Source organism: Pteropus vampyrus, unplaced genomic scaffold (assembly GCF_000151845.1).
Source record: "Pteropus vampyrus isolate Shadow unplaced genomic scaffold, Pvam_2.0 Scaffold238, whole genome shotgun sequence".
Taxonomy (NCBI): Eukaryota; Metazoa; Chordata; class Mammalia; order Chiroptera; family Pteropodidae; genus Pteropus; species Pteropus vampyrus.
This window is the reverse complement of record NW_011889019.1, coordinates 1,945,040-1,961,384: the sequence shown is the minus strand read 5'-3', so window position 1 is coordinate 1,961,384 and position 16,345 is coordinate 1,945,040. Positions and strand designations below refer to the sequence as shown.

At 40.8% G+C, this 16,345-nt stretch overlaps 1 protein-coding gene and 1 pseudogene across 7 annotated transcripts; one reads left to right on the top strand and one right to left on the bottom strand.

Moving 5' to 3' along the window:
* The first annotated feature begins 4 nt into the window (after positions 1 to 4).
* On the top strand, positions 5 to 15,801 carry MORN4 (MORN repeat containing 4). 7 transcript variants are annotated; one of them, XM_011374004.2, is made up of 7 exons: positions 4,666 to 4,805; positions 8,319 to 8,440; positions 11,651 to 11,739; positions 11,875 to 11,967; positions 13,606 to 13,720; positions 14,109 to 14,218; positions 14,477 to 15,801. In XM_011374004.2, exons 4-7 carry the CDS (start codon positions 11,901 to 11,903, stop codon positions 14,623 to 14,625), a joined length of 441 nt encoding a protein of 146 aa, XP_011372306.1. In that variant the 5' UTR covers positions 4,666 to 4,805; positions 8,319 to 8,440; positions 11,651 to 11,739; positions 11,875 to 11,900; the 3' UTR covers positions 14,626 to 15,801. The 7 variants fall into 7 exon arrangements, with proteins under 7 accessions (XP_023375614.1, XP_011372306.1, XP_011372305.1 ...); XM_011374003.2 differs by lacking the exon at positions 8,319 to 8,440; XM_023519845.1 differs by lacking the exon at positions 11,651 to 11,739.
* On the bottom strand, positions 13,223 to 13,341 carry LOC111728938 (annotated as a pseudogene).
* Positions 15,802 to 16,345: the final 544 nt, after the last annotated feature.

Here is a 16,345-nt window from a genome sequence, read left to right as displayed (position 1 = left end):
TGAACCAGCTGTGAGACTGGAGAAAGGTAATCTTTATATCTATATTCATTCAATCATGCATTCAGTCATTAAATATTGAGCATCTACTATGTTCTAGATGCTGGAGAAACGGCAGTGAAGCAAAGAAACAAAAATCCCTGTTCTACATAAATAAAAAAGGTTTTTAAAAAATCCCAGCCCTCATGCAACATACACAGTGCCTAGCCTAAAACTCAATGTTTATTTGTTAATTGAGGAAAGCTATGGTCCCATCAGACAAAAATTCCATGAGGTAAGAGTCTATGTCTGTTATATTTATCACTGTAAAACCTCAGTGTCTAGACACAGTAGGTGCTCAGTACATTTTTATCAGTGGAAAAGAGAAGGATGATATAGTTCCTGCCTTCAAGCTGAAAACACAGCATTCTGAAGGAGTAGGAGAAAAAGAGCCAACAATGAGAGCTGAAAACTCTATAATAGGAGTTCAGCAATTTGGGGGTAGCTGGAGAGTCAGCAAAGGCCTTACGTGGGGCACGTGGTCTGAGCTAAGTCTTAAAAAACAAATGTAATTAAATCACTGAAGGGTGGAGAGGGAGGAGGAGAAAAGGGAATTAGAGATATTTGAGTTCAAACCCCAGCTTCACACTTAGCAGTTATTTTGTATGAGATGTTTAACTCTTTAAGCCTCAGCTTTCTCATCTATAAAATGAGAGTAATCATCTCTTCCCCAATTGATTAAATAAGAATCAAGATAAGTATGTAAAGAACTTAGCATAATGCTTAGTACATAAAAAGCACTCAACAAATGGTAGGTTTTTATCACTGCTGAGGTTATTGTTGATGTTTTTGTTTTTGTGACTAAAGTAACCAGCAGACAAGAGACTTGGATTTTCAGAAAGATGACCAACCACATGGTAACCAATATTTCATAATCATTCTGAAGAACAGAATGAAGAAATAAAATGGAGTCACTATAGTCAAACTACCAAATTACTAAAATCAATTTGCTTGAAGCATGAAAAAATAACCTATTCTTGTTTTTACTAGCTGGGAAGTTACCAAATTACTAAAATCAATTTGGTTGAAGCATGAAAAAATAACCTATTCTTGCTTTGACTAGCCTGGGAACTTAAAGTTTTGAACTTTCCAGTCCTGCATCAATGCCTGGATATACATCAATTTGTTGTATGTCAATACCTGGACATAAACCAAACCTCCAGATAACCCGTGAAGGACTCACATATCCAGACCACTTGACATTTGCCTAACAGCCATTATCCAGACCATGATGTGACCAGAACTCCTGGCTCCCATCTTCCAAATCTGACGTCTGACTGATGTCCAATCCCAAGGCAAAGAATGCACAACTGATTATTCTTAAGATGCACATTTTACTATAAGAACACTTAACTTTTCTTTCTTCTTCAGAACACTTCTGGGTTTTTGTCTAGTTGTATTTCTAGTTTGTAAACTCTAAGATCCTTGAATAAATTTTTATCATTTATTTCCAGCCAAAGTTTCCAGATTCCTTTTCAGTTCATTCGACAATTCTTTCTTGAATCAAATTATTGCCACAGCTAACTAGAAGTACTGAATTGTTTAATTATATGTATGGAAATGTCCTAAATATATATATATTTTTTTGCTAAATAAGCCATTCTAGCAAAAGTCCATATAGATGGTTCAATTAACTCTTTCAGTTACAAGATATGTATTTCCCTTTCCTACTCAAACACCAAATAATTAAGTAATAGTTTTCTCTTGTGTGCTAGAGACCAGAGCCACAGAGATAATCTCCTGTATTATTCATCTTATTTATCTCCTAAGCTTCAAATTATGGTCAAGGAAAGCTCCAAGATTTAGACTTCTCCGTTGAATTCTGAGTTTTCTCTATGGAAAACCCCCAGAATTTCTGTATCTACCTCTTAGAACTTGACTTCTACCGAAAAGAGTGTCAATGCATTCCCTATTACCTGTGAAGCGCTAGTACTTAGCAAATGCTAAGCATATGCCAGACATTATTTTAAGTGCATTACATGGAGTAAATCATGTAACCAGCATCACAGTTCCCTGCAATGTTGGAAACTGAGTAAAGTAACTTGCCTATGGTCATATAGCTGGTAAGTGGCAGAGCTGATCCAAATCCAAGCAGACTAGCTCCACGCTTTAAACATTATATTAAATACCTCTGTGAAATGCGTCTCACATTTACCCCCTTTCTTTCCATCTTCACTGATGCCACATTCCAGGATGTCTTCACTACATTACAATAGCTTCTAGGTTTGTTTCTGGTTCCGATTTCTCTCTGATCATCTCTGGGTATTACTACCAAATTAATTTTATTAAAATACTGATTTCATTGTGTCACTGCTCTGATCAAGAAACTACATTTTTTTATTGTGGTAAAATATACATAATATTTATCATTTTAATCATTCATACGTGTACAATTCAGTAACATTAAATATTCACAATGCCGTGTAACCAAGACCACTATCTTGACCCAGAACTCTTCCATCATGACAACAAAAACTCTGTACCCATTAAATAATAACTCCTTCTCCCCCTAGTTCCTGGTAACCTCTATTATACTTTCTATGTCTATGAATTTGCCTATTCAAGAAACTACATTTTGCAAACCATATCTTCTAATTTTTCACGTCTTTCCATAATTTACCCACAATCTATTTACCATTATCTCTTCATATTTTCTAATACACATTCTCCAATCTGTTTTCTTTTTTATTATTATTAAGTTTATTGGGGTAACATTAGTTAATACAATTATATAATTTTCAGGTGTACATTATAATTTGACATCTGTATATTCTATTGTGTTTACCACCTAAAGTCTAATTTCATTCAGCTACCATATATCTGATCCCCTTTACCCACTTCACCCTCCCTCTGCCCCCCCCTACATTTTGACCTCCTTTACCACGTCTACCTCCCCCCTCCTCCCCCACCTCTTACCCTCTGGTAACCACTAGTCTATTGCCCATGTCCACGAGTCTCTTTGTCCTGTTCATTTGTTGCTTTTAGGTTTATATCCCACATATAAGGGATATCGTGTGACTTTCAACTTTTTCTGTTTGGCTTATTTCGCTTAGCATGATTATCTTGAGGTCCATCCATGTTGTCGCAAATGGCAGTATTTCATCTCTTCTTATGGCTGAGTAATATTCCATTGTATATATGTACCACAGCTTCTTTAGCCAGTCATCTATTGTAGGACACTTTGGTTGCTTCTATGTCTTGGCCACTGTGAATAATGCTGCTATGATCATTGGCATGCAAATATCTTTTTGGATATGGGTTTTTCAAGTCTTTGGGGTAAATACCCAGTAGAGGGATTGCTGGATCATATGGTAGATCAATTCTTAGTTTTTTGAGGAACCTCCATACTATTTTCCATAGTGGTTGTACCAATTTGCAGTCCCACCAGCAGTGTATGAAGCTTCTTTTTTCTCTGCATCCTCTCCAACATTTATTACTTGTCCTGTTGTCCAATCTGTTTTTTTGACACTTCATTCTCTCAACTACTGTATTTATATCTATAGTCAATACCCACAGTTTTAGCATGTTTAAACATTGAATGTTCGAGCTGGATTGAATCTTATGTGTCTCCTAGTCCAATCTCATTTTACATGCTAGAGAGCTTAATAACTTGCTTGAAGCCATACACGGTGGCAGAGATGGGATTTGAATACAGAATACAAGTCTTCTAAAACAATTAAAAATGATCGGTTATTGAGCACTTACGATGTCTCAGACTCAGTACTGAGTATTTGACACTGTATTCCTCAACAAGTCCTGGGCAGCATTTATCATTATCATCATTATAATTTTCTATCCTACGGATGAGGAAAATTTAAATTCTGAGAAGCAATTTGCTTACTTTCTTCAGGTATTTTGCCTTCTCTTAATAATTAAATATAGTCTTGGATTTTTTCCATGCGCATGAATCTTTTCTTCTCCACACTTAGGCCCTAAGTCCCATGAGGGCAGTGATTATGTCTTTTCTAGCCTGGCAGAACCTAGCATCATACTGCATTCACATTGTTAATAAACATATGGATTGAAAAAATTGGCGTGCATGATATTTGGGAGGAGTTGCTCTCATCTTGGCACTATATTTTAAACACAAAGGATCTGGGTAATGACAACGACAACACAAACCCCTACAATGAATGTAAACGTGCCCTGATATCACAGGGCTGGCACAGAGTTGATATTCATTGAACTATAGTTGCCTTGTCCAACGCGTTACAATTTCAAAGCTGCACCTTAAAAGCCGTGTTTAGGTATGTCCTTAAACTCCGCAGCGGGGCCATTTATAACTATGGAGATCCGAGCAGGATAGAAGCCGTTTGAGTTGGTGGTCATTGTTGTGTATGACGCTGGTTTGGCTTAGTTCAGTTTGGTTCGGTTCGGTTTGGTTTCGACATTTCGTCTAGGCTGTCTCTGGGTAGACGATACCTGAGTTCTTTATCAGGATTGTCAAAGTAGGAACCGCGGTTTAGCCCCATCCCTCTTTCAGATATTTGGACCATGGCTATCGAGACACTTCTCCCCGCACAAAGATGGCGCCGAGCCTAGGCTGAGCCAATAGGGAGTGGCGTTGCTCCCGGTTGCCTAGGTAACAGCCAATGAGCAGTGGGAATTGTGCCCAGTGCGGCTGCCCGGGATGGCGGCGTCAAGTGGGGCAGGAGCTGGTGGAGGTGGCGGAGAAGCAGGTGGCAGGAACAAGCCCCGCGGAGCAGTGGTCCGGGCTGTTGGAGCCCCCGCGCCGGGGCCTGACGGTCATCACGAAAGGTGGAGCCCAGGTTGGCTGGCAGCGCGAGTGGGAGGAGGACGGGAAAGTGTGATCGGTGAGGAAGGGACTGATCCCAGCCCGAGATGACAGGGTCTTCGGAGCGCGGCTCCACGCCCGACGCGCTTCCTGAAGGTGGCTGCTCGGGTGTCCCAAACCCGGGCCTCCCGTCTTCATTGCCGGGGACCAAAGCCTGGGAGAGCCCCAGCGCCAGGGTTAGTGAGCGGAGTAGGTAGGGGCCGCGTTAGGAGGGGCTGGCTGACCTGTGTGAGCGGAAGATCCGGCCCGGGCAGGAGAGCAGACCCGGAGTAGAGGGAAGGAGCAGTTCTGAAAGGCAAGAACGGGTGGTTGCAGGAAAGGGGAGGTCGACTATGTTGCCTTGTTGCAATCTACGGCTTTGTTTGCTTTGGACTCGCCTCTCTCACGCTCTGTTAGAGAGATGTCCCACACATCAAGGCTTGGGAAATGGGATGCCTCAGTTAGTTGATGGTGGCATCCCTGCAGTCTAGCATCACCAGAATGCTAGAGTAACTCAGCAGGAGTAACTCGGCTATATTAGAACCCTGCCCAGGCATTTTCCTTAACCAGGAAATAGAATAATACCTGTCAGTCCCCATTAGCCCTAAGTCTTTTTATTTTAATTTTTTACCTTCTTTCTGGTGTCAGGATTTTCTTCCAAATTCCTTCTATCCAACCGTCCCACAGTATTCCTAAATAAGAACTTTACCTAGTAGTGATACATTTGTTTACTTTTCGAATGTAAGGGAGACTTACAGTAAAAGAAACTTCCAGACTTAAAAACAGTATTTCATGCTCATTTAAATCACCTTAAAAAGAACGTTTGACTTTCTGTTCTAAGTTTCTTACAAGCCTAATCTTTGTTCATCAGAGCCTTCATTTTCTTCTCTTTGGGATTCTAAAAGCTTGAGTACTATACTTTCTTTATAACTGAAGGAACTTTGACAAGACTGTCATACTTTGGGGAGGATGGTTTGGGAGTGGGACAATGTTGAAGGTAATGTGGGTGATTAAGGTAGCTGCCTCAAAACAATATTCTTAAACTTAAAATCTATTTCCCTTTATGTTAGTTTCTTTATTCTCTGAATTTGTACACAGGTTACTATGAATGCATAAATATTCTTTTAACAAGTTTGAAATTTAAAAATTTCTGAAATTAAAAAAAGACAAATGGAGTGGAAATAAAATTTATTATTTCTGTCTTTGACTTCTATTTGGAAATGTGTGGGTCAGGAGAAAAGAAAAATAGCAGGGATATAGTCTGTTGTGCAGGCTAATAGTGTATTAGTTTACACAGATAAAATACTCATTTCCTTTTAGATAAATGTTTGGGTTGATCCTTTGCCACCCACCCAGCAAGAGAGAAGAAAGGGCGGGTATATTTATAGAAGCAGCATGCATTATCTTGACTTTGTGACTAGATTCCATATGTATATCTGAAGCCTAAACTCCTAGGCCATCTATTCTTTTTAAAAAAATTTTAAATAACTGATACAAATACTGACTTGCTAAAGTATTGGGATTTTCTGTCTTCATCAGCACTGACTATACTCTATTAAACTAGATTTGTCTCAGTGACCATAGTAACAGGTGAAATTTCTTTCTGGGTCAGTGGCTATGCAGCTGACTATTAATTAGCATGGCTAATTACCGAAGTCATAAATGAAAATCCTGACACTGCCCTAGACAGTGACAATATCAATTATTTGGGTACAGGTAGAAGTTTCTAGTCAATGTGTTCAACCATAGCCTGAGCCTCATGGACTTGACATGTATTCTCTTTAATTAGCACTTCTGATTGTGTTCTTGAGAATGGATATCATTTTGACAAGCAACTGTTGAAAGGGGTTTGCTCTATTTTCCTAGGCCAAAAAGGAATGGAAATTTGTAGTGCAGTATGTACCTTTGAAAACAAATGGGAAAGGATGGTGACAAGGTTAGGTTGAGAGATGATGTTCCAGTTCCTATTACTATATAACAAATTATCCCAAACTTAGCTGCTTAAAACAACCATATAATGCTCACAGGTACCTCAGATGGGATATGGGCTCAATGGCTGGGGGCTGGGATCTTCTGAAGGCTCCTTTGCTAGTGCTTGATGCCTGGGCTAAAATGATTCAAAGATGAGAACTGCCAACTGGCGCTTCAACACATGTGGCTGGCTGTCTGACTTGGCTTCCTCACAGCTTGGTAGCCTCAGGGTAGTCAGACTTCTTATGCGGTGGCTCAGGTCTCCAAGCACAAGTGTACAGTGAACAAGATGAAGTTGCATCACCTTTTATAATCTAACTTAAGAACATACTATCCCTTTCATCCTGTTCTATTGGTCAAAGTAATCAAGCCTACACAGATTCAAAAGAAAGGAGTTAGATTACACTTTTGGTGGGGCAATGGCAAAGTCAAATAGTAGAAGAACTTGTAAGACAGGAGCTATGATTGTAAACATCTTTGGAAAATACAATCTACCACATTTGGTAATAAGAAGATAATCTTTCAAATTTCACTAGCTTCTTTGAAATATTTAGGGTTGTTAAAGAAAAAAAATTCAACAAAGTAAATTTAAATATCTAATTGGCTTTGTTGAATGATACCTGAATTGGGCAGCATATCTGGTAAAAATAGAAAGGTGCTCCTGAGGAGTTGTACAAAATAGAAGATTTTTATAGCCAGAAAGCGGATGGGACAAGGAAGTTAAAAGAATAGATTATTTCAGGCACAGTTACCTTCCCTTAGGAGAAGGTCAGGGGTCTTATCAGGCAGATTACATCACTAATGCTGACCAGGGAATTCTAGACAAATGGGTGTAAAATTCCACTCCTGGGATAAGCTGAAATTGCAGTTGTGTATTAAGTATTGGTGGAGCTTACCACAAATGACCCTATTGTGAGTCTGTTGTTTCTTTTTAACAGAGTATATTTCCCAAGAGCTAACAACATACCAAAAGAGTGGCTAGGTTTACAACTTCAGGAACTGGCTAGTACTTTGTCCACAGCTAATCTTCAAACTGGAGAAACACTATTCTCCTTCTTTCAGGGACCATCTACTGGTCCCACTGAAAGAAAGTGGGATGCCACGATTTGGGAGTTTCATGTGGCCTTGAGAAAAAATAAACAAGAGACTGTTCCCCCTGAGCCCCTTTGTGGTCAGTCTGACTCCTCAAATCTCACAGCAATAACTCCTTCCAAAGCTTGGAGTAAAAACAAGTTAACTGCTGCCTAACATTTAAAAGAAATGCCCTTATCTTATCTTCCTGTACAGATGATTTTGTGTTTATGTTTTGGAATGGTTGTTTAGTCATAAAATTTAGAAGATACCACCTTTCAGATTCTGACTTGTTTTGAAGGAATGAGATAGTTCAGATTTGTACCGTAAGCTGACTTTTAGTACCCTGGGAAGAGCTAAAGATGGCCTCGAGCAACCACAATGCCTATCTGGACTGGAAAGAGTTTTCCTCTGCAGTTTTGATGGAAAACTGTTTCTCTTCCTCTCATTAATGTTGTATTTGCAGTGGAGGCATGTTGACCTCTACCCCAGGCACACTCTGATACTGGGCTGACGATAGGAAGATTGCGCTCCTGAAATTGGATGCTGACCTTGTGGAACATTGATGGGACAGAGATGGCATACCAGGTACCAGCATCATCTCTCTGAGAAAATAGCCCCTGAGGTTTTAAGGGGCTTTAAGACAAGAAGAAAATGATCCTTTCGGCGAGACATCATCTACTGTGTGAGAGACGGTGGATATGGAGTTTCTGAGTAATTAGAAAAGTGAGAAAGTCCCTGGTGGAACCTGTGGGGGTGACTCCCAAACATCTCTAGAAGAGCATCCACAAAGCTGGCCTTCATTGTGGGGGTAGAAATGAATATTTCTCTGCATTTGGGTGAGACCACAAGGAGTTCAGAACTCATCTATCCTCATAGCTGGATCAAACTAGAGCTCTGAGACAGAGCCAGGGCCTAGATGATATGACTGAGTTGTGCTCTGTTCAGGCCAAGCTGTTTTCACATCAGACCATGTCTGGGCATGCGGCATCTGTATCAAAAATCATTATAGCATAGGCCCAAATTAAAATATCCCATAGGATATTAATAAAGAACAGATGAGTGGCAACTGTAGTTTGCTTTTCCTCTACTTAGTATTTACATCATTAGTCAGAATTGCTGATTCCATTACAATAATTGTGTGAATTTAGTTGTCTTTCTGAAAGAGGAAAAGAACACTTAATGCACAGGGCTATGCAGTGTTCTAGGTACTTTCATGTCTTTTATTTAATTTGATCCGCATGCCAATTCTGTGAAGTAGGTATATTATCTTCACTTTATAGAAAAAGAGACTGAAGTTTAGGGATAGTTACTTAAGTTGTCCAAGGTTTCAGCAGGATCTGAACCCACGTCTTTGTGCTACTGAGTCCACAACACCACTGTATTATACTGGAAGGCAGTATTAGGTAGGAGAGGATAAGACAGTGTTTTAAGAGTGTGAGCCCTAGATCCAGCTGATTCTAACTTGCATGTGTTAGCTGGGTGACCTTCGTTAACTCACCTTCTCTATAAAGTGAGAATAATAATGCTTCATAAAGTTGTGAGATGAAATTAGATAATATATTTTGAAAAGAATTATGGCATACAATAAGTAGTCAATAAATGTCAGTTGCTATTATAAAGATATTTTAGATAGCTTTTCCGGGACTAGCTCAGTTGATTATAGAGGGTTGCATTAGTTGACCTGGAGTATAAATAACTCAGTACTGTCCACCACCACAATCTGGAGAAAAATGTATGTCTTATTTTAGTTGAACATTAAAAGCATTTTTGTATAAATTATGCCAGATCCCTCTTGTACAGTGACACTTACTCTTTGTAACCCCATCTTGATTCTTCATGATGGAGACATCAGTACAACCCTTAACATTGTGTATATAATTGAGCTTCTCTGAGACTTGAAGGAAAGGGAAGCTAGCAGTTGGCACCACGTTAACAGGAGTTTAAAAAAAGTTGTCCTCTAGATTAGTGCTCTGAAGAAGAGGTACACTTGTCCTGAGAGTCAGACTTAGGTTAATTATTAATAACAGGAGATCTTTCAATGGTGATTTTTGGTCAGCGAGCTCTTCATATACAGTATTTCCATTTATTGGAGTAATAGTCCACAAACTTTCAAGTGTGTAAGAATCTAGTGATATGCTTGTTAAAACTGCAGATTCTCAGACTTGAACTGTACAAAATTCTGATTCATTAGTTCTGGGTATAGGCCTAGGACTCTGCATTGTCATAATCACTCGAGAAAACATTGTATTGTTTAGATCTGGAAAAGACGAAGAGGTGAGTTAAAAAGCTAGGGGATTAAAAAAGGAAATAGGGTTGCATTCTTTTAATGTCAAATGATTCTATTCGTCTCTTTAATGATATTTCACGTGTCTTAAATTCCTTTTTATAGGATATCCTTGAATATAAACATTCTTTTACCACTAATGTGAAGCCTTATCTAGCCAGTCTTCAAATGTTATTGGGTGGTGGTGGTGGTTTTTCTCCTATGATATATCTGTCATAGACATTCCTTTTGCTCCCACTACCCTGTTATCCCCCCAGTTCTGGCCTTAAGACCTCATACCTAGGTGTATCGGTTAGCTTTTGCAAATGATAACATACTACTTCAAAACATAGTGGCTTAAAACAACAACCTTTCTTTAATCCATGATTCTGTGGGCCAATAATTTGAGGCCAGGCTCAGAGGGGTAGCTCTTATGGTCTTGCCTGAGCTCACCCATGCATCTGTCATCAGCTGGGACAAGTGTTCCATGTGGTCTCTCACCATCTAGCAGGCTAGCCTGGGCTTGTTCACATGGGGACAGAACAGATCCAAGTGCAGCAGGAGGGCAAGCCCAAGGTATAAATGCTTTTCAAACCTCTGGTACACCACCTTTGCTGACATTCCATTAGTTATGTAACCCACCCAGATCCAATGGGTGGAAGAATAAATAAACTGCCTCATAATGGGAGGATCTGCCATGACACATTGCAGTGTCATGAATGGAGGGAGAATAATTTGTGCTCATTTTCACAGTCTACTGAATTATCACATCTCCCACCTTGCAAGCTTCTCTGGCTGTAAGCTTTTGCTGCTCCAACCCATCCTGCTTCCTACTGCCACATTGATTTTTCCTTAAACTCTGCTTTCATCATATTGCATCCCTGTTTACACATCCCAAGAGGCTTTCTCTTTACCTACCTTATCAGCTGTAAACTTTTCTGCCTAGCTCTCAAAGGTCTCTTTAAGCTAGCCTAACCCTAAAAGCGGTGCATAATACAGGGGGCAAAGAACTAGCAGCAGTCAGGGGAGGCCTGAGCACTAGTTCCAGCTCGATCGCCAACTAGCTTTTAACTCTCTGGGCTTCGGTTTCTCCATCTATAAAGTGACAGAGTTTGGATTAAATCTGAGAGATTCTTTTCAGATTTAAAATTGAAGCCAGGTATACCTAGACAAAATTATTTTCTATTACTCCCTAAATATACCTTCAACTCTAGCAAGACCCAGCTTCTTATTCCCCTTGAACATGCTATGTTTATGTTGCTCCTTGTGCTTTCACCCCCCATGTTTTCTCAGTCTGGAATTGCTCTTTGTATTTTTCACTGCTCATTTTTAAATTCTGCCCATTGTTAATCTCTGCCATCCAATTTGGTACTTAATTATATTATCTCTGGTATTTTACAGTGTTTTGATTGTTAGTCTTATCAACTAAATTATAAACTCATTGAGGAAAAAGACTATATTTTACACATTGACTAAGTGTATAGCAGGTATCAAACAAATATTTGCAGATTAATCCTATATTTCCATCTCAGGTCATAGAAAGTTGAAACTGGCTTAAACCTTCAAAGACAAGTGGGAGGATAAGACTGCTTGGACAGAGGTGGTGGTGGAGGTTGGAGAGGTGGGTAGTTTTATTTAATGTACTCAAGGTAAAAGACACGGGCAAGTAGCATTTAGAATGTATCTGTAGAGTTGTTTTTTAGGCCTTCATCCAGCCATCTTGTGATACTGGTTCTCCTCTGTTTGTGTCCTACAGTTTTCATCCTTCTGTAAGCTGTCACCATGACCCTGACAAAAGGTTCCTTTACCTACTCCAGTGGAGAGGAATATCGTGGCGAGTGGAAAGAGGGTGAGAGGACCCTTGAGGGGTATCCAGTGATGAACACTTCATTTGGCCAAAGGACAAATACCTCAGGATATATAAACCAACTTTATGAGTCTTCATGTCTAACTCCAAGATTTAATCTGAATAGTGCCTTTCTTTTATTCAATTTTAGGATTATAAAGGAATTAGAAAACACTATTGTTAATCCAACCTCCAGGAGTAAGTTAAATCTTTCCACTTCTAAATATATTAACCCTTTTATCTTTTAGTGGTGTTTTGGGGAATTTTTTTCTAAATGCTGATGTACTCAGCAGAGTAAAATGAATTATTTTTAGTACTCATAAATCAGAAAGTACAGAATTCATTACAATGACTTGATTCTAGTGAATCTTTTTTTTTCATTCTGGTGAATCTTAAGAAGTTAAGGAAATTATGGCAGACACTCAAGAGTAAATGACAATTCATTACATTTGGAAGTATCTATTCATAGGAATGGTAAAATTCTTCTAAGCCTGAGACTGTATAGGAAGTAGTTTAATGATGTTCAGTTTGGAAATGTCCTGCCACTTAAAAGTCCTGTGGGTCCAGGCCTAGCTAGCCAGGAACTTCCCTAAGGGGACTCGACTCCACAGTTGTACCACTGAAGAGCACTTCATACTGCTTCCAAATATGTGTCTTTTAAGGATAGATCCTGCAGCTGATGAATTCTTGAGCATCAAGAGAAGAAATTCTGTATATGGGATGTGACCTTGCCTCTGTACATCCCCAGCCTTTTCTCCTGCCTCCTAAACAGCTGCTTTCTCCTTTAATATGACCTTTACAGGAGCGTCTCTGTCCACTGCCTCTACTTTGAAGAGCATTATTGCTCCTTCAGCATCTGGCTGTTTTCCAGTCATTTCTGTGGGTAAACTTAGCCCTACTGATATGACAGAGCTCAAACCAGTGTTGGCAGTCTGGCTGTTAGGTTTGCACAGTAGCTTCATGACGCTAAGTGATATACTTTTATTTTTCTCAGAATGGCAATGTAGTTGAGGCTCTCAGGTCAGACTGCATCCTGTGTTTGCATTCTTGCTCTACCAGTTAATTGCTCTGGAATCTTAAGTTATTTAGCTTCTGTTTGTCTTGGTTTCCACATTCGTTAAATGGGAGTCATAATAATACTGTGCCTACCTCATAAGGCTGTCATGAGGATTAAATAAGATGATAAATACAAAGTGCTTAGAAAAGTGCCTGGCACATAATAAAGGTACTGTCTGCTATATATATTTTTTTTTTTTCACACCTACAGCACCTGGTCTTCCTAAGTGGTCTCCCAACAAAGTGCTAACCAGGCCTGACTCTGCTTAGCTTCCGAAGTCAGACGGGATCAGGCTTATTCAGAGTGGCATGGCTATAGACTGCTATTTTTAAGTGCTCTCTTATTTTTCATACTTAGAGAGACCTGCTCCAAGTCTGATTCTAATAGTTGTGACTTAAAGTGGGAAGGTCCCAGGAGCCAGGTCTTCCTGGTCCTGACTCTCGGTAATAGTTCTCTGCCCTGCTAATGTCATTGTTTCTCTTCTTTCCTTTGTGGGTGCGGTGATGGGAGACAAGTGATGTTAGTGAAAAGGGACCCCGAAGCTGCCTCAGCCCAACCTAACACTTGTCCTTCTCTCTGCCCAGGCCGCAGACATGGTTTTGGTCAACTGATGTTTGCAGATGGCGGCACCTACCTGGGTCATTTCGAGAATGGGCTCTTTAATGGCTTTGGGGTACTGACCTTCTCAGATGGCTCAAGGTAGGTACTGGGTCATTCCTCTCTCAGCCTTAAATTAGGGAGACTCTGATCCAAAAACAATAGTGGTAAATATCTGGTCAAACCTGAGCTTGTCTCAGGCCCTCCGAAATAGGCAAAGAGTAAGTATTAGTTCTCTTACTGGTTACTGTATAAGTAGATCTGAAATTTGAAATGGCAAGATGTGAGTGACATTCCACCCCGCTGCTGTTCTGTTATTTCTCCGAGATTAAGGCCTCATATCATACAGACTCTCTGACCCTTCTCTACTGGTTGGGAGTAGGATGGGTGGGGCTCTGAGATAAGTGGAATAAGTATTGGTAGCTGCTTGATTCAGTTAACCTGGACAGCTCACTACATCCCTAAAGGCTGACATCTTGTGTTTCTGCAGGTATGAGGGGGAGTTTGCCCAGGGCAAGTTTAATGGTGTTGGAGTCTTCATTCGACACGACAACATGACCTTTGAGGGGGAATTTAAAAATGGCAGAGTAGATGGTTTTGGTAAGTTGCAGCCCAGCAGGATGCATTACTTAGTTGAGCAAAATATGGGTGAAAGTACACCTTGTCAGTTTGAATCCTCCATGGATGCCCAGCAATCCACAGTGATGGTGCCCTAGCATCTGTTCACTGAACTTACCAACAGAGCGAGCGCTCCTGAGAAGGGCTGAGAGTTTTTCTCTTTCTCGACCTCTACCTGTCAAAGTGATCTGAGTCATTAATGCCATCGTCACTCTTATATTTCTTCTGTCCCCCTTGAAGGCCTGCTGACTTTCCCTGACGGTTCTCATGGAATACCCCGCAATGAAGGTCTGTTTGAGAACAACAAGCTGCTGCGGCGTGAGAAGTGTTCTGCAGTGGTTCAGCGGGCCCAGAGTGCCTCCAAGTCAGCCCGAAGTCTCACCGCCTAATGCGGGCATCGTGCACCAGGTGACAAGTATTGGGTAAAGCAGATGCCTCACTATTCATTCGAGGTAAACAGATGAATCAATGTGAGAGGAGATGAGAATGACCTTGGAGCAGAAGCCTTGTGCTGTGTCTCATCACCTGCCAGTCAGGGTTTCAATCACAGAGAAGTTCCAGGGACTCTGCAGGCCCTGCAGCAGTGGCTACCAATTCTGTCTTTCCCTTGTCTCACTTGTTGGTACTGTCCGTCCCTAACATGCTGGGTTACCCAGTGCCGACCTGCTGCTGCCTTCTACTTCATTTTCTGACAAATGATGCAGAATCTCTTCATTCTGCCTATGTTTGGGGCAGATGGTCCTAGCTCCAAATTAGGGCCAGTGTGCTTTGTCCTACCCTGGAGAAATAAGGAAAAAGATAGGGGTGGCTTAGACAGTATAGCAGTCCAGTGAAAGTCAAGGCCAGAGCTTTATTGTATGTTGTTACCCCCTCATTTGCTGCTGGTTGGCATCATAGCTCCAGGCTCCACTTTGTCTGACCAGACGAGTATTCGTGTCTGCTTATTCCCCCTGAAGGATTAAGTAAGAGTGCTATTTTCCCCCTACCTGACTTAGGCTGTCTTCTTTACCTGAGTTCCAACAGATACTCCCCATTTGTGCCTCTCTCCTTCCTTAGACATGGGATAGGATCCCTTTATGGGGTAGTCAAGAAAGAAACTTACGTAAGCAGTCACCTTAAAACTTGTGTTTATTACTTACTCCAGGGCAAAGGGCAGACATCCTTGAGCCACTTCAGGCCCTACCATGGAGTGAACTGTATCCTTAGGGCTGACATAGCTCCTTCCCAGTGGACCTGTAGCTTAAATAGACTTGGACCCATTCTAGGACCACAGTGAACTAAAAGAGCATTTGGTTCACTGTAACTCTTCCACCATGAGCCTTGGCCATCAAGATCTGGGGACCAGATCTTAACTAATAGGATCCCTGCACAGTTCATCATGGTCCAGTTACCCTGTAACCCAAACACGTCCAAGCCCACCTTCAGTCTGTTATCCTCACACTGAATGTCTCCTCAACAGCAGCATATTGTGGTGGAAATTATAACCATGTGCCTCTATTTATTTTCTGAATTGTACTGTAGAAACAAGTGTTTATGAGGAATAAACAAATCACCAGAACTGCCTATATTTAGTTTTCTTGACTTTCTTGCTCTGCCTTCTCATGAATATTAACCCATTTGCTGTTTCTAAAAATTAGCCACAGATGGGGGCTTGGAACTGACACTGCACACTTTACTACATAATATCATCTAATTTTCAAAACCTCTGCAGGGTAAGAGCATTTAAAAAAAAAAATCAGACAGGCTTAGGTTGCCAAAACTAGTAAGTAGCAGAGCTGGGTGGGATTTGTATTCCGGTCTTTCTGATATCAAAGCATTTTCCACTATACTCCCCTCATCCTGAGTGTCTGAGTGCCCAAGTCCTGAGACCAGTAATTGTCACCCCTGCCGGGTTACCTTAGCTAAGTCCCTCCTGCCTGGTTTTCCTTTCTTTACACATTCCCCTGCCAGGCTAGCCCTTTTACATGCCTGATCTTATACAGCCCTGGGAGAAAGGTGCTATTGCTATTCCCATGTTACAGATGAGGCTCAGGGCTTTTCCAGAATCTTATGTAAGCCCAGGGGCTGAGCGCTGTACCACCAGTACACTAGCCTGCCTCCCTAGACCTA

Bases quoted from the DNA above. Each gene is read 5' to 3' on its own strand.
- MORN4 (XM_023519846.1), top strand. From the start codon at position 11,901: ATGACCCTGACAAAAGGTTCCTTTACCTACTCCAGTGGAGAGGAATAT. The intron at 11,968-13,605 runs GTGAGAGGACCC...CTCTCTGCCCAG, and splicing joins TCGTGGCGAGTGGAAAGAGG to GCCGCAGACATGGTTTTGGT. The intron at 14,219-14,476 runs GTAAGTTGCAGC...TCCCCCTTGAAG, and splicing joins TGGCAGAGTAGATGGTTTTG to GCCTGCTGACTTTCCCTGAC.